Source organism: Natrix helvetica, assembly GCF_964273705.1.
Source record: "Natrix helvetica genome assembly, chromosome: W".
Classification (NCBI taxonomy): Eukaryota; Metazoa; Chordata; class Lepidosauria; order Squamata; family Natricidae; genus Natrix; species Natrix helvetica.
Genome location: NC_138555.1, coordinates 45,919,089 through 45,945,322, shown reverse-complemented (window position 1 = coordinate 45,945,322; position 26,234 = coordinate 45,919,089). Strand labels below are relative to the sequence as shown.

At 43.7% G+C, this 26,234-nt stretch overlaps 1 protein-coding gene across 1 annotated transcript in view; it reads left to right on the top strand.

Annotated features, from left to right (window-relative positions):
* The window catches only part of LOC309400680 (proline-rich protein 12-like), a 199,026-nt gene that overhangs the window by 138,197 nt on the left and 34,595 nt on the right, over positions 1-26,234 (top strand). Inside the window, exon 13 of the mRNA XM_081969277.1 lies at positions 19,887-19,982. Within this exon, the coding sequence (XP_081825403.1) occupies positions 19,887-19,982 (96 nt within the window). The remainder of the gene's footprint in view (positions 1-19,886; positions 19,983-26,234) is intronic.

The window sequence follows — 26,234 nt, the reverse complement described above, 5'->3', positions numbered from 1 at the left end:
AGGTGTGTCGAATCCACACAAATTACGCCAGGAGACACAGGCTTCCAAAAGAAATGCTAGAAAATCGGTAAGAGATGAAGTATATAAGAAAGTGAGAGAAGTACAAATAACATATAAAGGAAGAGAGATACAAATCCTGAGACAAATCCCAAAAATAGTGAGAGACCAGAGAAGGCAATATCAGTTCCTTACACAACAACTAATAAGGTACAATGTAATGTTCAGATGGCTCTCACCAGAGGGAGTGATGATTACCTGGCAGGATAAAAGATATAAAATAGACACAGTCGAGAAAGCACATGAGTTCTTTGAACATCATTTCACCGCTGAGGAAGAACAAGAAAGTAAAGAGGAACCAGAGAGTAGAAGTCAAGAACAGTCAGTTGAAAACAGGGAGGAAGAAAGAGAACAAAGAAGAAGACAGGAAAGAGAACAAATAGAACAAGAAGGTAGTAAACTAGGAATAGAGACAAGAAACGCAAGGAAACTAAGGGCGGCACACAAATAACTCAATGGAACAAGAAATTAAGTTACTCTCACTAAATATAAATGGATTAAACTCACCGGAAAAGGGAAGGCAAACTGACTAGATTACAAAAAATGAATATGGATATAGTATGCCTTCAAGAGGTACATATTAAAAACCAATATAACAAACTTCTAGAACAGTGATGGCGAATCTATGGCATGCGTGCCACAGGTGGCACGTGGAGCCATTTGTCAGGGCACGAGAGGCGCTGCCCTGTCAGCTGGCCAGCGCGCATGCGCTCGCTGACCAGCTGAGTTCACCCTTTTTTAAAGCCATTTTTTGCCCTCCCCAGGCTCCAGAGGCTTTATAGGAGCCTGGGGAGGGCGAAAAGAGCTCCCCCCCCCCGGAGGCCCTCCGGAGGCTTCATGAGCTTCCCTGAAGCCTCTGGAGCACAAAAAACGGCCCTACGGGCAAACCGGAAGTTCGGAGGGTCGTTTTGAGCACTCTGAAGGCTTCAGGGAAGCCTCTTGACGGTCCCTGAAGCCTCCTGAAGGTCCCTGAAGCCTCCAAAGGACTTCCCAGGGGGGCAGGGGGCTGTTTTTGCCCTCCCCATGCTCCTATAAAGCCTCTGGAGCCTGGGGAGGGCGAAAAAAGCATGCAAAAATGGGGGGGGTCACGCCTGTAGTGTGCGCATGCGCACTGGGAGGGTCGCACATTGCATTATGGGTGCAGCACGCCTGCATATGACCCCCCTGCACTCCCCCCACTTATGGCACGTGAGCCAAAAAAGGTTCGCCATCACTGTTCTAGAATATCCAAAGTTAGGAAAACTATTTACAACATTAGCACAACAAAAAAAAGAGGAATTGCAATATACATTAAGGAATGGATAAATGCAAAAAAAAAAAATATGCAGATGAAGAAGGGAGGATTTTAATGATAGAAATAGAAACAGAAAAAAGAAAAATTCTTCTCACAGCAATATACGCCCCAAATAAAAACCAAAAAGAATTTTACAAGAAGATCCACCCAAAAATAACAGAAATAGAATATGAGGCTATATGTCTAACTGGTGACTTCAATGCTATAACAGATATCAATGATGATATCATTTGTCTCAAGCGACTGGTTGTTGTTGCCTGGGGTTCCACCACTTTCACCTGAGGGGAAAGGGGCTTCTGCAGCCTGGAGAGCTTTCCCAGACGTGTTGGTGGTCCGTTTGGGGCCTCGTTCTGGTCGTGCCCTGGGCGGTGGGTCTGGCTTTGGTTTTGGGGCTGGGGTTGGGCATGCAGCTGCCATGTGGCCCATCCCTCCGCATCGGTAGCATTTCAGCGGACTTCGAGGGAGGGCTGGTCTCAGGGCCTGCTGTGGTGCTGTGGTTCCCCACCGGCTGGATGGTTTCAGGTCAGGTTGACCTCTCTCTTGTGTGTCCGGTTGCTTTCTCATGTCGTTGGCATACAGCCCGCTGCCGACTTTTGTTGCTACTCAGAACCACTCAGAGAGTCGATTTGGGATGTCGCAGTATGCGGTTACCTGGGCAATTTGCTTGTCCAGGCTTGTCCTGAAAAAATGCACCAGCAGCCGCTCTGGTAAAGGGGGTAGCCTTCCTATGACCCTCCTGAATTCACGGATGTGCTCTTTGATGGGGCAGCCCCTCTGCTTTAGGTTGCTGAGTTCCTCTTCTGCATATGGGTCCTCCTCCTCAAATCTGGCCTCTGGCAGTTGCAGGAAGTCATCTATGCCTTGCAGTTGGGGGCCCTCCTCTTGTGGAGGGCTGCTAACCTTTCCCTTGCTTCTCCCTCTAGACCCTCTGCGATGGCATTCACCATGGCTCTGGGGGATGGGTAGAGGTGCCCATAGCATTCTAGGTGGATATCAGCTGAATCAAGGAATAGAGCTAGCTGGTCTGAGTCACCATCAAACTTTCCCCTGAATTGGGGCGGGTCATTCACCCCTACTCCTCCAACCTCCTGTCGATCTCTGTATGCTTGTGCCTGATATGGCTGCCTGTCTTCCTCACCTCTAGTTCGGAGGGAGGGAGGGGTTTGTCTGACCTGGGCAGCCTGCCTGCTGCGTGGGAGAGGCACTGGTTGCAGTTTCGGGCTGCTCCTCCTTCTATTGGGTGGAGGAGGGGGGCTGCGCTCCAGTCTGCGTCTCTTCCCCTCAACAGGATCAGATGTCCCTCCCCTCACTTTTGGGCGGCATGATGGCCCCTCATCAGCAAGGGTGGTCCGGTCAAGATCCTCCCTCTGTTGCTCTATTGCACTCTCCAGGGATTCCATCTGGGGCTTTGGGAGCCTGGCTTGTGCTCAGTCCCACCTCCAGTCCCCCTTGCCAGCTTGCTTGAGACCCTTCCCTGTATTTGGGGACTAGGGAACTCTACTTCAGCTGCCTTAGGGGCTAATTTCCAACAGTACTCATCCTTTCTTGCTTCTGCTGCTGGGAAAGGCATCGCTGCTTGGCATTGCTGCATACCTCCTGTTGCCTGATTTTCCCTCCAAGCACCCCAAATATGGGTGGAGTGCTCAGAGAGCCCAGGATTCAGGAAACCCGTAAATCTTGATAGCTTTTTAAAAGTCAGTTTTGGCTCTCTGTGAAGTTCCCAGAAGATGACCTAATTAATTTACGAGCCTCGAGACAATATATCTCAAACAATTTATAAAATGCTATATTTATAAGAAAAACCAAGTTCATATAGTCTCTTTTATTTTAACCAATAGTTCCAACTTTAAAAGTAAAGATACCCAGTCCGGATTTCTGACTTTTCTTTTCAAACAGACTCTTGTAAACCAATTTCCTCTTATTTAAAAAAAATGGCTCCAAAAAAGCTTTCCTCGCAGCTTTTCTTCCAGAGGTGGAAAGAAAACCCCATTCCACCTCCACTTTGAGTCACAGTTTCCTTTTTCAATCCCCAGGGGGCTGTCAGCCTCTATTTTGCTTGCTTGCTATTGGCTGCCATAGTAACAGGGAGGGTGGGGGCTTGTGGTATTTGTGGGGGAAGTACTAGGCACTGGAGAAGTTATCATGAAGGGAGTTTTGTTCTCACCATCTTCTGCGCATGCTGATGGCTCATGTTTGGACTTGGTCATGGTCAACCATCTCTGCATACTAGCTGAATGAGGCCACTTGAAGATGCACCCCACATGACACCTTTGGGAGTTGCATAATGGCCATGGGTTGGGGTAACTGGGGGGAGGGTCTTGGGCAAAGGTTTGATATGTACACGTTCACGCTTTTTTGCTTCAGATCTTGCTTCACTTTAGCTGTTTTCATTTCATGTCCAGTAAAAGTACCTTTATCTCTACTCAAATGGAATTGGGGGTTTTCTTTCTTGTATACTGAATGAGGCACGCCTCACAGGGGCTCTTCTTAAAAAAAAGTTTTTTGAAACTTAAAAGTCCTTTAGTAATAGTATCTCACCCAGATCGATCACACCTTCTTTCTTCTCACTCTTCCGGTGACTGCTCCAGTTTTGTAGCAACTCACACTGGCCGCCTTCCCAGCTGTCAGTTTAGGAAGCTTTCTCCAGATCAATCAGGGAGTTTGCGAGCTCCCTGAGACCAGCAGAGTGTGCTTCCTTTGTTTATCTTCCCTTCGAGGCGATTTGGGTCCAAACAGGACCACCCCGGCAGCTGGGATTTTGATGATCCCATGGAGCTTCCGTGAGGCACATTGTAGCACTGTGAAGTGAGCCCCGCCCCTCTTCCAGAGTAGACTTAACCTTTGGATTTTTAATTACCAACACTGCCATATCTGGATTTAACATCAGCTTGTTTACCTTCACTCACACTGATGTTCAATGTAGGCAATCAGCTATTTTTCTGGTGCTTCAATAGCAAGAAAGGAGAAAAACATGCTGAAAGTTCTTCATTACAAAAATGGATTCTCTCTTCTAGCAGTTTGTGAAAAAATGGAACTCTGTCACATGGTAGTGGTCCAAGTGCTGATCACTAATCCTAACACTTTTCTGCACTTGACTTAAGAAGAAAGACTGGAACTATTGTAAAAGAATCTTCTCAAGGCTCAACCACATCAGATGGTCCATTATATCAAAATCCACCAAGAGAACAAAAAGGAATTGCTGTAACTCCCCTTCCTTCCTAGTTCCTGGGGTAAATCATTCCCTTAGATGACCACAAGGGTCTGTGTTCTATTTCCTAACTAAAAACCTAATTGAAACTAGGGACTAGAGACATGAGAAAATTAAGTCATTTTTTTTTTACTGTTAGACATATTTTAACAACTTTTTGATTGAGTGATTGAGTGATTGATTATGTGCCATCAAATCATTTTCAACTCCTAGTGACTACATAGATCTTCTCCATGACAATCTATCCCTAACTTGTTCTTTCAAGTCTGTCAATGATACACTCATCACCACTGCAACTGAGTCTGTCCATCTTGCTTCTAGTTGTTTTCGTCTCTTTCCTTCCACCTTTCCCACCATTAGAGCCTTTTCCGGAGAGCTGGGTCTTCACATAATGTGTTTGAAGAAGGATAATTTGACTCTGGTTATTTGTGCCTCAAGTAAGAATTCTGGGTTGATTTGGTCAGTGAACCATCAGTTTGTTTTCATGGCTGTCCACAATATTTTCAGAAGTCTTCTCCAACATCAAAGTTTAAAAGCATCAATATTCTTCTTATCCTGCTTCATTAAAAGTTCAACTTTCACTTCCATAGAATGTCACAGAAAATACCAGGGCTTTCACAATTCTGATCTTTATTAGGTGACTTCTGCATTTGAATATATTTTCCACAGCCGCCTTGGCTGCTCTACCAAGTGCTAGTCTGTATCATATTTCTTTGATATCTATCTATCTATCTATCTATCTATCTATCTATCTATCTATCTATCTATCTATCTATCTATCTATCATCTATCTTCTATCTATCTATCTATCTATCTATCTATCTATCTTCTATCTATCTATCTATCTATCTATCTATCTATCTATCTATCTATCTATCTATCTATCTATCTCCCGAAAATAAGCCCTGGTCTGATTTTTTTTGGGGTGGGCCAAATATAAGCCCTACCATGAAAATAAGCCCGGGGGATGGGCGTGGCCAGTGCAAGAGGCGGCATGCGTGCATGGGGTCGATTGTTTCCCCCCCCCCCCCCCAGGGCAGCCACATCCCTTCACTAACCTGCTTTCCAGCTCTGTTCGCCGCCACCACGTGCAGGGCAAAAAAAGTACCGGTAGTCTGTGGGACTACAGTAAAAAAAATAGTTCAGACCTTCCAACTTCGTGAGATCTTTTTTCTTTTCATGACAAGTTGGAAGGTCTAAACTATTTTTTTACTGTAGTCCCAAAGACTACTTTTCTTGTCCTGCAATCGCGGTGGAGAATGGAGCTGCAAAGCAGGTTAGTGAAGGGATGTGGCTGCCCTGGGGTGTGGGGGGGTGAGGGACAATCAGCGTGTGTGTGTGTGTGTGTGTGTGTGTGTGTGTGTGTGAGAGAGAGAGAGAGAGAGAGAGAGAGAGAGAGAGAGAGAGAGAGAGAGATCCGATCCAACCTCTGAGAGTTATCCAGGACTGGTGCGATGTTCTCTCTCTCTCTCTCTCTCTCTCTCTCTCTCTCTCTCTCTCTCCCTCCCTCCCTCCCTCCCTCCCTCCCTCCCTCCCTCCCCCTCTCTCTCTCTTTCTCTCTCTCATACACACACACACGTCCCCCCACCCCACCCTAAGGCAGCCACAACCCTTCACTAACCTACTTTCACTAACCAGCACCCTGCCTCTTGGCCCGGCTACTGCTGGGACACTTCTCGGCTGCAGCAGGCCCAGTGCTGGCTGCCAAGCAGCTGCCCCTGTTGCTGCTGGCCTCACGGGGGCTCTTCACCCTACTGGCAGTAGTGCTCTCAGCCTCCCTACTGGGCTGCCGGGCTGCCAGGGCCCCTTTGCGAGCAGCCACCAGTGGAGCCATGCTGCCTGTGTGCCTCACCAGCTGCCGCCTTTGGGCTGCTGAGCGCTGGCCTGCACACCTACACGGTGCTGCAGACACCTGACTTACAGCTACGCTGAGCTTGATGCTCTTTGGGCCATGGTGGGCGCTGCAGCTCTCTTGCTGGCTCTGCATGGGGTAGCTCCAGTGGCGGTGGGCCAGGCGGAAGGTGAGATGGCTGCAGAGCAGCTGCTGGTGAGACAGACGCTGAAGGCGACCAGGGGTGGCTCCACACCTACTTCGCACAGCCAGCAAGAGAGCTACAGCGCCTGAAGAGCACCGGGGTCAGTGTAGCTATATGCCAGGCGCCTGCAGATTGAGTCTGCAAAAGTGGCCATGCTTCTTAGAGCAGGCAGCAGGAGCTCACCTGCAGATCAGCTGTTTCACAGACCAAGCTGCTGGTAAGACCGTTAGGCAAGGAGGCGCAAGGCGCAGCTCACCCCCACCCCACTGCCTCCCGGTACTGGGGGGAAAAAATAAGACCTCCCCGAAAATAAAACCTGGTGCCTTTTTTGGTGGCCCCAAAAATATAAGACTCAAGTCTTATTTTCAGGGAAACTCGGTGTGTGTGTGTGTATCTATCTCTATCAATCTATATAAAAATGTTTTATTCAAAAGATTAAAATACAAAATACAAAGAAAAAAAATTAGACAAAACTAGACAACTTTTTTTAATGTGACTTAAAAAGACAAAGAACAAAAACGCATATCCGCCCTAGTTGAACACTGACAAATATATTGCAATAATAATAGCTTCCCCCCTTGCGAAACAGGTCCAAAATTTATAAACTTCTACATCTATTTGCAACCTAATTGGACCTGTCATACATTGTATACTGTATATCCAGAAAAAATAGTTAACATGTTAATTAATAGCAAAGTTGAAGTTCAGGGTGCTCTGTTAACAATTTGTTACTGTAATTTACTTGTAGAAAGTCTACAACAGTTTCTTATTTACCACAGATCATCCCAATCATCTTTGACACATGAAGGATTAAATTTCCACTTTTGGCTGTTAATAATAAAACCTTTTCTAAGGATTTTAATTGGGAACAGAAATTACACCTCATTTCCAAAGTTTGTAAGTCTCTGTTGTAAATATCTCTGCAGCATCCATTGTTGAAAAATTCTCTTTAAAAACAGAGCATTCATCTTGCCAAGAAAGTCTAGTCCATCATTTATCAATACCATTATCTCAGAATTTCTTGTATTCATATTCCTTTCAATCTTTTTGGGACATCTATAGTTTTCAAACCAAGAACTTTCTTCACATCTGGCAGCAGCAGGTCAGATTCAAATTCATCAAGTTGCAAATTAAGTCGAACTGTTATTTCCTGCTTTTGGATATTGTCCTGTGTTTGGTTCAAAGCTGTTGTTGACCCATCAGCTTTTTTATTTATATTTTCAAATAAAACCTGTAAATTGGAGAGCATTCTTTTTCAAAATGCTTCCCAGAAAATTTATCTCCTTTTAGAGACATTTTGAAAAACACTATTCTTTCCAAGGACAAGAGAAGCAGATAAATCGTAACCCAGTGTCCACAGATAAAAGTTGAGATCAGTTTTTTCCCCCTCAAAATAAAATGATTAAAAAAGGGGGTAATTTCCCCATCAAAAGTTTAAAAATAAAGGCCAGAGTTCTTTTTTTAAGCGCTAGAAATTACAAAATGTGTAATATAATCCTGTATAAATCCAATCTGATGACTTTCACTGCCAGAAAATGTATTTTCACCATGGATTTCCTTATGGCAAAAGTGAAATTGGTTTAGACTTCAATAGTAAACAATGAAAGAACAGGGGGAAAAAGTTGCAAAAGTCCAGCAAGGGGGTATAAAATAGATCAGCAGTCAACTAGTGGTAAATCAGAAGGTAGAAAAGTGTTAAAGGGTGCAATTGAAACCCAGGCATGCTTTAAAAAAACGAACAGCTGAAGGGAAAGGTGGTAGGAGACCAAAACTTCTGATAACTCCTTAGGGTCATTCCATGTCAAGTGGTCAGGGGCTCCCTGCTCGACCATCACAGATTTCGATGAAATTTGCTGTGAACATGCACACGCATCCCCAATGAACATTGGTAAAGTGTTACGTGTGCCGATGCAACTCTTACGGAGATATAGTCATTTGTGTGACTCCATACCGCAGCCTTCTATAGTGTGACTCTCAGGGTTCAGCAACTTTGAGACATAATATCTCTGGCAATATTTTGTTGAGAGAAACAAAACCTGGCCATCTTGTACAACTTGTTGTGCTCTATTAAACAAAACATTCTCATGAGCGATCTCCATCTAGATAAATTGGAGCAAAGTTGGCTGAAAATGACTGCAGCACGAAAAAATCTCTGGAAGGAAAGGTATGAGAAATGTGAAACTTTGTGCGTAATAACATAGCAACACAAGGTTTTCAAATATAAAATGTCATTCTTCTACTGCTTTCCAATAGTTCAGAAATTGAGTGTAAAGTTGACGGTTTTTGTAAAGACACCAAAAAATGGGGTATTTGCCAGGCCTGCAGCCATCTTTTCTTTTGGATCTTTGACCTGCCACACTTTCTATTATTCTACTATGCATTTTCTATTGTGGGAAAATGGGAGAGGGGATTGTACGGTGTTAGATGCTATGTAGCCATAATGAAATTCTTTCTAGAAAGTCAAGGTTATCCTTTGTCTTTGCACCTCTGCACCTGACCAGAACTGGATGGGTGGAACTGCCAGCATGGTAGTGGAAGATTGGACCATGTGATGGACTTGTGGGTGTGGGGGCAAGATCTTTAACTTTCAAATGGGTGAGGAAAACTGGGAAGCTTTCAGATTCAGGTTTTCCCAGATGTGCCAACATGGCTCTCTTAATAAATTGGAACTTTGATCAATACTTTGCCTTGGACTCTGATTTACTTTTGGATGTTATTTGGAACCCTGACATTAACCTGAATCTCCATTAAAATACTTCACCAGCTATCCCAACCTTCGGGGTGCTGTCCTGGGTCCTGAGTCCTAGCACTGACCCAAACCCGGGCGGTGTAAAGACTCAGGGAAGATGGAGGAAGAGAAGAAACCCATGGGGGAAGCAGCAGATGACGGATCGCCTATCTATGTTGAGACCATCTACGTGCCTTCCCAAGCCATGGTGGACGCTGAGGAGGCCGTGGAGAGGGTTGGGAGCCAGGCGCAAAGAGCCGGCTACTAGGCACACCTCGCAACTGGACCTGACTTCGAAAGATAGAGCCTCGGGATTCACCTGCCCTAAGGAGTTGCTGTTGGAGCCACAGATGGGTGTGGAGTGGAGGGGACCAATGGAGATTTATGCTCCTTCCATACAGCGAAAAGCGGGTCAGCCCACAACCTAGCTGCTGGAACAAGACCAACGGTAGCGCCACTTCACCCTGGGGTGCAGATGACCCAGCAACCGGGCTGGGGCCCCCAACCCAGCCAGCAGCAAAGTGTTGGGGGGATTTCGACCCCTAGCCAGACACCGATGTGGGTTGCAACCAGCAAGTCAAGCCCCACCAGGGTGGGCTTTCTTCCCGGGCCACGGATGGGCACAGTACCAGTGGATGCCTGGCCCCCACTCAGCAGATGGCACCAACTCAGATACTTGGCCCGGTTCAACCCCAAGTAGTGATCCCTCAAGCGGTTCCAGCCCAACCGCCACCACAGGGGCAACCCCAACCGCCCACGCAAGTTCAGGCACCAGCCCCGTCGGGCGCACATTGATCAATTTGGAGATCAATACCCTTCAGCCCGAGAGTTGGTTTCGACCATAACTGAGGAAATGAACTAGGGGGAAGTGTCCAAATGGGTAGTGGAGCTCCACAATGAGGCGGCTCCTGGATTAGAAGATGCCGACGGATTCGTTCAACTGATGCAGCTCCAATTTAACAATGTGGCCCAACATGTGGAAGCAGAAGAGCAAATCCAAGTGTTGCAGTAGGCCATCCATCCTGTGAAGGAATTAGTTTGGGAGTTTAGAAGGGTGGCTGGAAAACTACAGGACTGACCAGAATGACTCCTTGTGCACATGTTCAAAGATGCCCTAGATCCCGAACTGAGAAGGGCATGCAGCATTAGAGGGGTGCCAGAACGTATCCAGAATTGGAACGCATGTGCGCACTGCGGTATGGTTGGAACGGGATTTGCAACCCACCACTGAGCTGGACATACACACAAGACCCTTAGCCCATCCCATCCGGTTTGAGCAAGTTGACAGGACGCTAATCGGAGGGCCCCCGGCCAAGCTAATCACCAACTTGGTGAAGTTGCAGATAGGGCACCACCATAAACTCCGCAGATTCATCATAGCACCAAAAATGAATGAATCAATCATCTTGGGGCTTACATGGTTGGACAAATGGGCACCTACCATAAAGTGGGAGGATGGTGTTCAAACGACCCTAGGCATTGGGCTGCTACCCCCCACCCCGTGAAGCCAGAAGGCCACCTGGGGACCATCAAGCCCCTTAAAGCAGACAATCCAGAGCCTGCAGCCCCTGCAGCATACATTAAACTTCCAGGTATCCAGCAAATACCAAAAGAATACTGGGATTTGGAAGGGGTTTTTAGTAAAGAAGCTTGTAATTGTCTCCCCCCTCACTGACCCACCGACTGCGCAGTAGAGTTCGTGCCTGGGGCGAAACTACCAAAGCCTAAGATGTACTCCATGACCCCTAAAGAAATGGAGGAATTAAGGAAGTACATTGATGCCAATTTGGAGCGGGGTTTTATCCAACCAGCCAAGTCAAAAGTAGCAGCTCCGTTGCTCCTCTTCAAAGAGAAGAAAGATTTGGGGGGGGGGGGGGTGTGAGACTTTGCGATGACTTCCAGGGGATTAATGCCATGTGTGTAGAAAACACCCCCTCCCCCTCATGAAGGACATGTAGAATCACTTAGCCAAAGGCAAGGTGTTCACCTAACTGGACTTGAGAGAGGCGTAATAGCACATACGAATCCGGGAGGGGGATAATGGAAGACCGCCTTTAACTGCCTCCTTGGTAGCTTCCAATTCAAAGTCATGCCATTTGTCTTACAAGGGGCCCCTGTGGTCTTCATGCAATTCATTAATGAGGTGCTGCATGAGCACCTGTACAGGAGGGTGCTCATTTACCTTGATGACTTTCTCGTCTTTTTGGAGAGCTTATAGGAGCACGTAAAGCTGGTGCGGAAAGTCCTGGAAAAACTTCTGGCTGCCAAGCTATATGCAAAATTATCAAAGTTTGAATTCCACAAAACCTCCCTGGATTATCTTGGGTATCGTATTTCCAGTGAGGGGATAGAAATGGATCCAGGAAAAATGAAAGCGGTGCTAGACTGGCAACCCCCACTCACCCGCAAACAGCTACAAAGTTTCCTGGGATTTGCTCATTTCTATCAGCAATTCATCCTGGCTTTTGCAGAAGTCACTCTGCCCCTGACTGAACTGTTAAAAACAGGGCCATCACTGACAAAGCCTAAGCCAAACCAGCCTATTGGGTGGACAATGGACTGTCAAAAAGCATTTGAGAAATTAAAATGGTTTTTTGCCCAAGAGCCCATTCTGCACCACCCTGACCCAGAACAGCAATTCATAATCCAGGCAGATGCCAGTGATGTGGCTGTAGCGGCAATGCTGTTGCAAAAGAAGAAAGAAGGGCACCTCTTGCCATGCGCTTATGTCTCCAAAAAACTCACCGCCACTGAAAGAAGGTGGGCCATTTGAGAGAAGGAAGCCTATGCGGTCCGTTGTCACCTGGAGACATTTCCTAGAGGGGGGAAAGTGCCATTTGAGATCTGGACTGACCATAAAAACCCTGAAGCCCTAAAAAGCCCCAGGAAGCTGTCTCCAAAGCAAGTCCGCTGGGCACAATACTTCAGGAGATTTAAATTCGAACTGAAGCAAATCCCTGCTGGAAAGAACTTGCTGGCGGATGCCTTATCTAGGAAACCGCAGTACAACAGTTGAAGGGAGGAGGTGATTCATGCCATAAATCCCCCCCCAACCAAATGGCAGCTCAAGTCACCACCCGAGGCCAGACCAGATGGCTGCCTACTCTCAGCCAGGACAAGCTGACCGCTGCAATGGAATTGCCGCTGCCAAATGACCCCTGGCTCAAGGACAACAAAGACATCCTGACAATGAGAGATGGCTTAGCCTAGAAAGGATCCAAACCATATGTCCCTGCGAACATGAGGCTGGAAGTACTACAGCAAAGCTATGACACAAAGTTAGGTAACTTTGTATTCTTAAAAATGCTCCACCTCACCAGACGTCAATTTTGGTGGCCTAAGATGAAAGCAGAAGTGGAAGACTAGGTGAAATGTTGTGCCACTTGCGCAGCCATGAAAATACGTCCAGGCAAGCCCCCTGGATTACTGCAACAGGTGGCCAGCCCCAGCTGACCATGGGAATAGATAGCAATGGATTTCATCGTAGAGCTCCCATACAGCAGTGGGAATAAAGAAATTTGGACAGTCATCGACTTAGTTTCCAAGCAAACTCATTTCATCGCTTGCTCAGGATTACCATCCGCTAAGAAGCTAGCGAAGATGTTTGTCAAACACATTTACCACCTACATGGTGTACCCAGGAGAATCATCTCTGACCGTGGAGTTCAATTCACCTCCATGTTCTGGATGGAGTTCCTGAGGTCCATTGGGTCCACGCAAGGACTCAGCTCGGCCTTCCATCTGAGCACGAACAGAGCAGCAGAACGTGTGAATGCAATGGTCGAACACTGCATCCGTTGTTACCAGCAGGACAATTGGTCGGACCTGCTACCATTCGCCGAAGTAGTTTATAACAACGGTGTCCACAGCAGCACTGGATTAGCTCATTTTCAAGTTACCAGCAGCATGGAATTTGTTGCCATGCCTGAACTGCCCAGAGAGCCCCCCTCTTCCATGTCTCTGACTGAATGGATGGACGCTCTTAAAAAGGGGTGGGAGAATACAAAAAAATCTCTGGCAGAAGCAGCAGATGAATACAAGTAACAAGCTGACAAGCACTGGTCGCTCCAACCCCCCTTCTGTGTGGGGGATAAAGTTTTCTTATCCACCATATATACAGTTAAGAATGCCTAGCAAGAAATTAGGACCAAAAATTTTAGGTCCCTTCCCAATAGTAAAAATAATTAACCCAGTTGCAGTTCACCTCAGTCTGCCTAGAATTCTATGGAAAATTTACCCAGTCTTTCATTGTAGCTTACTGAAACCTGTGATTGGGTCTAATCTAAGACCGCTGACCCAACCACTCCCTCCCCCAGTGGTAATACAGGGAGAAACTCAGTATGAGGTGAAAAAAAATTTAGACTCTAGATTGTATAGAGGTCATTTGCAATATTTAGCGAATTGGAAGGGGTACCCTTTGTCGGAAGCTACATGGGTGAAAAGTTGGAATGTAAATGCTGACAAGTTAGTAAAAAATTCCATGTTAAATTTCCCGATAAGCCAAAGGGCCCCCCTGGGGGGAGGGGGGGAGAGGAGGTTAGTTATGCTTATGTTAACCCCCTATATTATTCTATTTACAGGATACACTTTTCTTCTGAGGGGCGGCACCCTGTCAGGCATGTAGCCATCTTTTCTTTTGGATCTTTGGCATGCCACACTTTCTATTATTCTACTATGCATTTTCTATTGTGGGAAAATGGGAGAGGGGATTGTACGGAGTTAGATGCTATGTAGCCATAACAAAATTCTTTCTAGAAAGCCAAGGTCATCCTTTGTCTTTGCACCTCTACACCTGACCGGAACTAGATGGGTGGAACTGCCAGCATGGCAGTGGAAGATTGGACCATGTGACGGACTTGTGGGTGTGGGGGCAAGATCTTTAACTTTCAAATGGGTGGGGAAAACTGGGAAGCTTTCAGATTTGGGTTTTCCTAGATGTGCCAGCATGGCTCTCTTAATAAATTGGAACTTTGAGCAATACTTTGCCTTGGACTCTGATTTACTTTTGGATGCTATTTGGAACCCTGACAGTCCACTTTTACAAAAAAAAAGACCTTCTGGAAACTTCGTGAAATCATTCGAAAGAGCATGTTTCAACCCCCCTAAAAAGTAGGTTTGGTGTTTCATTGCTGAGGTATAAAGCCCTAAAAAATAAGGACAAAGTTGAGGACGGTGCTATAGCAACGTCACATGAATTCTATTATTGTTTTGTCTTGTTTTAATGTTTCACCATGTGATTTTGTTTCACCAAATCACCATGCAATGGAGTTGGTGGCACGACTAAACATTTGGCTGCTCGAGCCAGCCTCCAGCTTCCATCAACCAACCAAATACTGACGCCAACGGATCTGTTGAACTTTTGCGACAGAAACATTCACAGAATTAAATATATATACGTTCCGAAGGAAGAAATCAAAGAAAGCAGGATGCTGCAAGAAGAAAGATGGAAAGGTAGCACAATAGCTGGCACAAGAGATCATCACCAGTTTGTGCCAGTTGATTCAAATTCGATTTCTGTCAGCAAAGTTTCAAATGACATAATTAACTTTGTGGCCAAAATGTCCAATACCGTCAATCCAAATTTAAAATTGGCTGACATATTTCCCAGTTGTTATGTTGCCTGCATTTATGACAAAAAATGGTGGGTAGGCAACATTGTGGAAATTTCGATCAAACAAAATGATGTGTTGGTAACATTTATGCATCTGTGAGGCCCTGCTCATTCATTTTATTTGCCTGAAAGACAAGATGTTTGTTGGGTTCCAGAACCACATCTTATTTCCGTGCTTCCAGCGCCTTCAGTTACATCATCAGGTCGACAGTATCAATTCCCAGAAGCTACGCTAAAGAACAAGGTGCATAAATTCAATAATAAATAAGCGATCGTTGGAATTTGGCAGTTTATACGAATAGTACGGACTTCGGCTTGGGAACCATATAAGATATGCACTTTAGCCTTGGGAACCTAGGATAAGCTGTCCAATTGTCAGCTTGGGAACCAGACAGATACCCACACAAGGTTTTGGAACCTTGATGAACAAAACAAGCTACAGGCTTGGGATCCTGATCCAAGAAACCCACCCGTGACTGGTATTGCATGGCTATCGGGTGTGCCCCCTATGGCGATGAGGTTGCTGGGTCAAGTGCCTGAACTGGTAGTGACAATGTCACCATGGACCAACCAAATATAGTAGTAATGATGTCAATATAAAACAAACAAGATGAAACAATAATAGAATGCATGTGATATTGCCATAGCACCATCCTCAACTTTGTCCCTATTTTTAGGGCTTTATACGTCAGCGATGAAACACCAACCCTACTTTTTTAGGAGGTTTGAAACATGCTCTTTCTAATGAGAATGATTTCACAGTTTCCAGAATGTCTTTTTTGGTAAAGGTGGACTGAAAATACCCTATTTTTGGCGTTTTTACAAAAACCGTCAACTTTACATTCAATCTGTGAACTATTGGAAAGCAGTAGGAGAATGAAATTTTATATTCAAAAACCTTGTGCTTTGCTCCAATTTATTTAGATGGAGATCGCTCATGAGAATGTTTTTATTATTTTGTTTAATAGAGCACAACAAGTTGTACAAGATGGCCAAGCTTTGTTTCTCTCAACAAAATATTGCCAGAGATATTATGTCTCAAAGTTGCTGAACCCTCAGGGTCATACTGTAGAAGGCTGCGGTGTGGGGTCAAACAAATGACTATATCTCTGCAAATATTGCATTGGCACACGTAAAACTTTACCAATGTTCATTGGGGACGTGTGTGCATGTTCATGACAAATTTCATTGAAATCCGTGATGGTTGAGCTGGGCACTTTTCTGAAATCAGACCACTTGACATGGAGTGACCCTTTACCAAGAATTGCAGTCTTCAGGATTCCCTCTTCTCTGTCAGGACACGATCGTCTGAAGGTTGTCTTGGGTCTTTCCTAGTCTTCCCTTCAAAAAACTGGGAACAAAGCCACGAAATAACAAGTTTTGGCGGCGAAATCAGCTGTTTCTCAGCAGGAGAAAAAGAATTGCCCACAGCTCAGCACGCTATCTTGGGGGAAGTCCTGCATCGTATTTCTTGATTGCTTTATCCTTTACTGTCAATAATTGATCCTAAAAGGCAAAAGCTATCCACCGCTTTGATACCTTCATTGTCAATTCTGAGGCTGGTGGTTCTACCTGTTGTCAATAGTTTTGTCTTTTTATATTTAATTTTAGTCCCATTTTTCACTGTGCTTTTTGACTATTTTTTACTAGGGCTTGCAGATCCTTTGCAATTTTAGCTATCAGAGTTGTGTCATTGGTATAGTGCAGGTTATTGATATTTCTTACTCCAATTTTAAAAGTATGCTTTTCTACTTCCAATCCAGCTTCCCTTAATATATACTGGCTTTCTTTTTGTAAAATAAATGATGACATGCTGTAATATGTCATGTGTTGTTCATCTGAGGTTGTATTTACCTACTTTGAAGAACTGCTAAGGACCAGATGTTTTTTTACTATATCCTGATAGGTAAAACCATAGAACTCAAAGAGGGTGTACTTTCTTTTTCACATGACTGTAAGTTAAATAAGGAGAGAATGTGCAGACTTGTCACGTTCCTTTGTTGACCTGGAGCCAGTCTATTTCAACCAGTTCTTTCTGCACTTTAGCTTCCTGACGTATATATAGGTTTTTCAGGAGGACAGTTAGATGTTCTGGAATTCCCATTTTTTTGAGCACTTTCCACAGCTTGACATGATCAATTTAGTCAAAGGCTTTTCTACAGTATAATTGATGAAGCACATACTAGCCCAACCCACTTTACATGGTGGTTGTTGTGGGGAATTAGCATACTAGCATTAAGTTCACCACATTTAATTATTTATAAAAATAATGAAGTTGGGATATAAATAAATAAAAATAAAGACTTACCATATTTTTCAGAGTATAAGCCGCACCAAGATTTCAAAAAGGCAAATTAAAAAAAAAGTTTTTGCACTCTGCAGACCTCCCAAAAACGGGCCGTTTTTTGGCAAAAAAAGGGCATGCATAGCCTTTAGGAGGCTTATAGAGTGCTTCTGGGGGCTTGGGGGGTGTCAAAATTGAGAAAAAAATGCCCCATTTTTTGCTCATTTCTGCCCTCCCCAGCCCTCAGCAGCACTCTGGAAGCCTCCTAAAGGCTCTGCATGGCCATTTTGGTGAAGGGGGCAGGGTTTGGGGAGGCCAAAAATGCTGTATTCAGTGTATAAGATGCACCCAGATTTTCACCCTCTTTTTTGAGGGAAAAGGGTGCATCTTATACTTTGAAAAATACGGTACTTCTTTTTGGTATTCTTTGGCTTTCTCAATTGTCCAGCGTGCATCAGCAATGTCTTGTGTTCCTTTGCCTTTTCTAAAGGCAGCTTGAACATTTGACAACTCTTTTTCCATATAGGGCTCTAATCTGTTACATGAGCCTAAGCATTATTTTACTAGCATGTAAAATTAAGGATATTGTATGATAGTTCGCACACTTTGTTAAATTTCCTTAACAATTAAGGCTCAAAAGTTGTTAAGCAACTTTTTAGTAGCCATAAAAATACTTATAAAGAGGTTTTAAATCTCTGCAGACACCAGTTAGGGGGATGTGAAGGAGAAAAATGTGTGTGTGTATATATGTGCATGTATGCCCAAATATCTAGGGTAATTGGAATTTTAAAAAAACGTTTAAACCAGTGTTGTTCAAACATGGCAACTGTAAAACATACTGACTTCAACTCCCATAATTCCCCAGCCAGAATCTTGAAGTTGCCAAGTTTGAAAAACACTTCTTTAAACTATTTGAGGTATTACAACTAGGAATACCTTAAATAAATGCCATTTTTAATATTTTCCCTTGGGAATTCTGAGTGTATACGTAAAATATACAAACATTTGATATTGGGAACTGTAACTTTCGAGTATTTTACATTTTCAGTTTTGAAAATTTAATACAGATAGTCCTCACTTAACAACCCTAATTGGGACCAGAGTTTCCATCACTAAGTAAAATGGTCATTAGACAAAACATGTGACCGCACCACTTAGCGATGGCAGTTCCTGTAGTCTCAATTGCCAATGTTAGGTGAGAACCTCACACTTCTCTTGCCCTGTCGCACTCACCTCTGGTCCAACTCCCCCCACCCACCTGTCTTTCCCCCATCTCTGGCTTTTTGGCTGCCCTGCACTCCACCACCACTTCCTACCCCTGCTGCCCCCCACCAACCCCAGCTGACCTTTGCTGTCTTCTTCCTTCCCACTATTAATGAGGTGCACTCAGTCAAGACAGTATCTGGCCCTCCACAAGACTATGAGGCCTCTGGGCATGCCTCAGCAGCAGCAGGAGGAAGAAGGCAAAGGTCAGCTTAGAGCAGTGGGGGGGGGCAGCAGGAATAGGTGGCAGTGGAGTGCAAGATCAGAGATGGGGAGGGGGAATTGGCAGGTGGGGGGAATTGAAGCACACACTATGGTTACAAATGCAGGCAGGCTGCCAACCACCCAATTTTTTAACATGTGACCACAGGGGCACTGCAACAGCTGTAGCCTCAAGGACTGGCCATTACTACCATTGGTTTGGCACCATTGTAACTTTGAATGGTTGTTGAACAAAGGGTCGTTAAGTGAGGACCTGTATGTCTTTAAGGGAAGAAAATACTCAGATCTTGATAGTCCAAGAAACCATTAGGGTTTACAAATTTCTATTTATTAGCAATATGACTGGAATTTTTTTTTCTCCCTGCTTTTTACACTGGCTTGAAATGCACTTTGTCCTAAGAAAAATGGGCAGAGAAAGGAAAAAAAGAGATACTGTAAGTCTCTATTGCCATCAACAGCTGTGGAGATGAAAGGCTCAACCAATGCAGGACTTGTGAAGTAAACCAATGTAGATGAAAGGAAGAATGATAGTAATAGATTTCTCAGCCAACAGATGTAGCCAGTTATGGAAGTTCAAGCCTATCCCTTCAGGAGGAAATCACTTTTGGAAAGCCGTATAGTATATTTTGGCAGGAAAGGGGAGTAAAAGAAGGTAAGTTAAGAGTGGAAACTTAGTGATGGACATGAAAGTGAGGGGTAAGAAAATCTACATTTTCATATCATATTTTTGAATACTCCATTCCACTGTGTGGACGCTCATTTATGTTTTCTCTTTTAACTTGGAGAAAAAAAATAGCTCTTGTAAATTGTAAAATGGACTTTACAATGGCATCTTTCATCCCCACCTCCGGCATTCTGAAACAGCATTGTCCATCAAACACCTGATTCTGTGGCTTCATCCCTGCACCTCATTCTCCTGCATGACCAGGCCCATTAATTGCCATAATTAGTGGGGATGGCTGCATGTAACAGGAAGGAAAGAGTTTTAACTTTGTTAATCAGTTTAACAAAGGCTTAAATGAGAAGATGAGGGCAGGTGAAAACTTCCTAGGTTTTTTTTTAATTAATCACTCAGAGGGAATATTGAATATAAGATTTTAGAAGTTCATGGCTGTTGTAAAGTTGTATGGAAATATAACATGCAGTGGGGTTTCACTTCACTCTTTGTCCTTATTGCTGACAGGAATTCAGTGTGGAAGCAGAGAACTCCCTTTTCTACACTCTGTACCATTCCCTTCACCACTACAAGTACCACACCTTTCTGCGTTGTAAAAATGAGGTAAGTAAAGGCCCTGAGTAACCCCATTTGAGTTTCCGGGTTGTTCGTTAGATTTATATCCTATCTTTCATTCAGGAGCTCAAGGCAGCAGGCATAGGATTGCTTCCTCTTAATTTTTTTTCCCCACAACAGCTTTGGTAAGTAGGTTTTGCTGAGAGTGAGTGAATGACCAAAAGTTATCCTGTGTGAGTTTCCGTGGCTGAGGGTGGACTTGAACGTGCATCACTCTACCTGTTGAGTTCTTCCCAAGGACCTGAGATAAGTGTGTTAAAAGATATTGCCACAGGATGTAAGCTGTTCCAAGTGAAGCTGCCTTTTACAATTGATTGATACAGGTAGTCCTCAACTTAGAACAGTTCGTTTAGTGACCATTTCAAAGTTACAACGGCACTGAAAAAATTAATTTATGACCATTTTTCACACAACTGTTGCAGCATCCCCATGGTAACAGCAAAACTTAGATGCTTGGCAAGTGACTCATATTTATAATGGTTGCAGTGTCCTGGGGTCATGTGATCACTACTGACTGTAAGGTCCTGCCTCTCCCTCCTCTTCAAAAAACTGTGGACTCTCGAAACGTTAGCATTTCAAAAAGAAACTTATTGAAGTGAATGCAAGACAATGCAAAGCAGCGTCTGAGTTCCCCCCAGGCAATTTCGTTAGGATAAAGTGGTTAGAAACCCCTCTTCTCAGTTTGATGTTGAATGAGCCAATCCACAGATGCAAAGATGTTGTGGAAATACAATAATACAATACAATAGCAGAGTTGGAAGGGACCTTGGAGGTCTTCTAGTCCAACCCCCTGCCTTGGCAGGAAATCCTATACCATTTCAGACAGATGGCTATCCAACATCTTCTTAAAGACTTCCAGTGTTGGGGCATTCACAACTTCTGGAGGCAAGCTGTTCCACTAATTGTTCTGTCAGGAAATTTCTCCTCAGTTCTAAGTTGCTTCTCTCCTTGATTAGTTTCCACCCATTGCTTCTTGTTCTACCCTCAGGTGCCTTGGAGAATAGTTTGACTCCCTCTTCTTTGTGGCAACCCCTGAGATATTGGAACGCTGCTATCATCTCTCCCCTAGTCCTTCTTTCTCTTAAGCTAAACATACCCAGTTCCTGCAACCGTTCTTCATATGTTTTAGTCTCCAGTCCCCTAATCATCTTTGTTGCTCTTCTCTGCACTCTAGCAGAGTTGGAAGGGACCTTGGAGGTCTTCTAGTCCAACCCCCTGCCTAGGCTGGAAACCCTATACCGTTTCAGACAAATGGCTATCCAACATCTTCTTAAAGACTTCCAGTGTTGAGGCATTCACAACCTCTGGAGGCAAGCTGTTCCAGGTCATCCTAAGAAAGTCATCCTGAGAAAGAGATAAGGAGTCATTCCCATGTGCTTCTTCTGTGAGGCTTCCAAACAGAGAGAAAACAGATGGCCCTCCCTCCCTTGTACACCCCCCAAGGTAAATCAAAGCACAGGGCAGAATAGGTGACAGGGTAAAAGTTATAAACTAGGGAATTACAGGATACATAGGAAAACAGGATGAGAGCAATAAATGAGTAAAAGAATCCGGGGGGGGGGGGCGCTCCCCACTTGAATGGCAGTGTCGCAATAGGGATCTGACATTCTGCCCCCCTTCAAAAAAATGAGGGGATTACCTGTAAGAGAGAACAGAAAGATGAACATCATAGAGGGTTAGTTCGGTTTGTTAGGATACTTCAAGTGAAACTTTTTCAGCAATGCAGGGGCCCTAACATATTAGCTACCCACTCATTTTGTGAGGGAGGTAAAAGTCTCCAGGAGACTAAGTATTGAGTTGAACCCCGGTGGGTGCGGGAGTCAAGGATCTCTTTGATTTCAAAGTGTTGTTCCCCTTCAACCATAATAGGGGTCAGAGGAGCCTTTTCTTGGGGCCTTAAAAGGGGATGTAATTTTGGGTTTCAAAATAGGGTGCAGCGAAAAACTGGATGGACCTGTCTAAGTGTCTTGGGGAGTAGTAATTCTACTGCTACTGGGTTGATGATTCTAGTGATTGGGAAAGGCCCAATGAATTTGGGTCCCAAATTCTTTGAGGGTTGTAAGGATTATAGGAATTTTGTGGACAGGTAAATCTTATCACCTATTTTAAATGGGTTTGGTTCTGTCCTTCTTTTGTCAGCTTGGGCTTTAAAAGCTGCTCTAGCCTCATTCAAGGCTAGTCTCACTACTGGCCAGGTGTTTTGTAGTTGTTGTATCCACTCCTTCAGTGAGGGTATGGTTGGTTCCTCTATTGGTAATTCTGGCATTGGGATGAAGTCCTGGTCAGTGGCAACTCGAAATGGGGTGAACCCAGTGCTAGAGTTGTTAAGTAATTAAGCTCCCCGTTAGAAGAGCGAGTATGCAGAGAAGCGTAATGAGAGTGATATGGAATAACACGCACAAACCAGCATACAGAGACACTGAATAGTATAAAAATATAGTAGTTTACTATGTAGAAATATAGAAGTATTCAGAGTCCAATTAACAGTCCAAGTCATACACGGTTCAGTAATTCAGTTATCAAAATAGTCAGTCTAACACACAAAATATAGCTAACAGTAGCAAACCACAATACCTCACAATACACCGACCAGCGTCTAACAAAACAGAGAGCTAACAGTCATTCTGGCTCCCTCTTATGGCTGCTTGAGGTAACAAACCAATTACATCTCTTAATCATTTAAAGTAACAGTAAAGTAATCATAGCTTATATACATTGCCAAGCCAAGCCTAGGGTTACATCCCTAACATTCTCCCCTCTTGGGTTGTCAATGTATTTACACACAACTTCACATTCTCAATCCATAAACATCACAACATTGTTTATGTTTTTCTTTAACACACAATACAGTACATAATGTAGGTTCAAGATACATTGCATAATGCATCCCTTATCAAACATAGAACCTTTTATATCAACATCATCTAACTCATCGGGGTTTACATAATTTCCATCCATAATGGTTTACATAATTCCCATTCACTCCAGTTTTACGCTTATATACCCGTTTGCGTCCCCTTGCATATTTACTTGAAGGTAAATCAGTCTTGTCAAGCACTCCCAAATCCTGCAATGACTTAAACTCACTGTTCATTTCAGCTTGCCCTACCTTTTTATCCTCTGTTGGATACGTAGTCAGCTCATGGTATGCAGCAGGTACCTTATCCACCTTACATGCAACAGATGCCTGATACCTATCAGATGGCCACGTTACATGGGTTGACCTTCTGAGTAACTCAGGGCTCACTATTGGACTCTCTTGTTGCGTCTGTTCCCATTCTTCTAACTCCTCCTGACTTTTCACTTCATCCTGACTTTGCACTTCATCCTCCTGAGTAGACTCCTTCCCTTCATCACACGTTTCTGGTATTCCTGATACATTATTTTGATCTACTTGGGTTTCAATTACTACCTCATCATTAGTTTCTAGTTTGTTCCAACCAACATGCTCCAGAAACTTTGCATTAGAACTGTGGTAGATCTTGATTGTCCCTTGTTCCCAAAACCTATAAGATCTATGGTTTGAGTCATAACCTACAAATATTAACTGCCTTGCACGAGTTTTTCCCTTTAATCTGATCTGTGCTGGAATATGCACCCATGCAGGAACTCCAAATGTGTGCAAGTAGCTCAAATCAGGTTTCCTACCATGCCAACGAGTAAATGGTACCTCTCCAGTAGAAGCATTTACAACGTTGTTCAGTAAATGATTAGCACACATCATGGCTTCACCCCATAATGTTTCAGGCAATCCTGAATCGGCTAACATGGTTCTAGTAATAGCTTGTAATGTTTGCCCTCTCCGTTCTACAAACGAATTATGTTGAGGTCTATAAGGAGCAGAACATTTATGCTCAATACCAGCTGTTTTTAACATAGTTTGGAACTTATAATTTGTAAACTCCATCCCATTATCAGTAACTACGGTAATAACCTTGGCTTTTATCTTTCTTTCCGCAAATCTCAGCCAATTAAAAAAATATTGAAATGTTTCTGTCTTGTCTTTCATTAAGTAGCAGAAACCATATCTTGAGTAATGATCCATGATACTCAAAACATAACAGGCACCTCCCAAACTGGGTTTTATAGGTCCAATTAGATCAGCAAAAACAACTTCTAAAAGTTCCTTTGTTTTAAACCCATTAAGTCTGTTTGCTGGAGTAACCCTGCTCTTTTCCTTACTACATACATTACAATTTAAATACTTACGGCAAGGTTTTAATTTCACTCCTTCTGACAACTTTACAGTTTGTTGCAGCGTTTTAAAATTAATGTGCCCCATACACCTATGTAGTAGATGTATGCATTCATCATGTGGCTTCACATTATCATACAATGAATTAGCAGTATGGTCGTCGGTTATAATATATAAACCATTTGTTAATTCTGCAGTAATCCTATTACCTTCCTTTTCTATGATACAGTTATCTCCCCTAAAGGTTACTACGTAGCCAATGTTAACTAGAGCTCTTACTGATAACAAATTAAATTTCAGTTTAGGTATATACAACATGGATAAATGCTCATTTACAAACGAACAGCTTGCCATACCTTCACCAGGTGCTTTCACCCTTCATCCATTTGCCAAAAATACATGTTGCTTGCTGCCAGACATTTTTATAAAACAATTCTTATTTCTAGTATGCACTGTGGTGCTCCACTATCAACAACCCATGAATCATGGCTTATTGGTGCATTTCTAGAGGTAGTCAAAGTAGACATACCTAAGTTGACATTAGCATGTTTCTTAGCCTTTCTAGTATTCTGTTGTTTTGCATTTTTACAGAATCTAGCTATATGCCCCTTTGCCCCACAAGAAAAACATTTTCTAACAGTATAGGCAGTTGAAGACTCTTCATGTTGTGGTGGTTTCTCTCTCAGTTGCTCTCTTTCCAACCTTCTTCTGGACTCTTCAAACAGGCGTGCAGTTATGTCAGTCAATGTTAGTTCAATTCGGGTTAGGACCTCGAGGGACGATACAAAATCATCATAGCTCTCATCCAGTGATGACAGAATGATGTAAATTTGATGTAACTCTGAGAAAATAAGTTCTTTTCATGTAGCTCTTGGAAAACTCCTTTTATAAAGTTTAAATGAGCTAACATATCTCCACCCTTCAGAAGACGTGCCCTAAACAGTTTGCGGGTAAGATGTATATGTGCACCTACAGTGTCACGTACATATATCTTCTTCAAATTCTCCCAACATCTTGCTGCAGAATTCTCCCCACGAATATGAACTAATTGTTGGTCAGTCAGTGTTAGACCAATTATACACAATGCTCGTTCGTTACATCTTTGAAACTCTGCTATCTTCTTGGCATCATCCTCGTCATCTGGATTCCAAGAAGTCACGTCCGGTGGATTCTGTACAGCATCCCACAACCCTTCAGTTCGCAGGAGTAAGCTGCACTTCATTGACCAGGAAACATAGTTTGTTCCATCCAACAAGGTTATCAGTGATAAATTTGCTGATGGTGCGTGTGCCATCTTCTCCATAATAGTAAACCCTTATAAACTAAACAGCTATCTGTATACGGTATTGCGTATCAACACCAACTCTCTTTTTAGCTACGTCTGGTACACTCTGGGCCCATAACCAATGTTAAGTAATTAAGCTCCCCGTTAGAAGAGCGAGTATGCAGAGAAGCGTAATGAGAGTGATATGGAATAACACGCACAAACCAGCATACAGAGACACTGAATAGTATAAAAATATAGTAGTTTACTATGTAGAAATATAGAGGTATTCAAAGTCCGGTTAACAGTCCAAGTCATACACAGTTCAGTAATTCAGTTATCAAATAGTCTCAGTTTAACACACAAAATAGCTAACAGTAGCAAACCACAATACCTCACTGTTCTGACCCCCCTTCTTCCCTCGCCCACACAGAACACGCTCCGGAACAATACTACTTTAACAGGATTTATTGCACAGACAGACAGACAGATCCTTGGCAGTAAACCACCACGACAAGGTTCACAGACGCGAGACACGATAGCAGCTATCCAACATGCTACGTTTCCAAGACCGAACTTCTTGAATAATTCCTTTGTTGACTTCTGCAAAGGGCGTATGCTCAGTCAATCCTTTTATAGCCTGAAGGGGAGTCTACTTATCAGCAGCTGAGAGCCCTTACCGCCGATAACTGTGCCCTTGCTCCCTGCGTCTGTGGGTGCGGCGGTAACGAGCATCCAAGAACTCCCTGCTGATCTCTGATTCAGTGTCCCGTGACTCCTC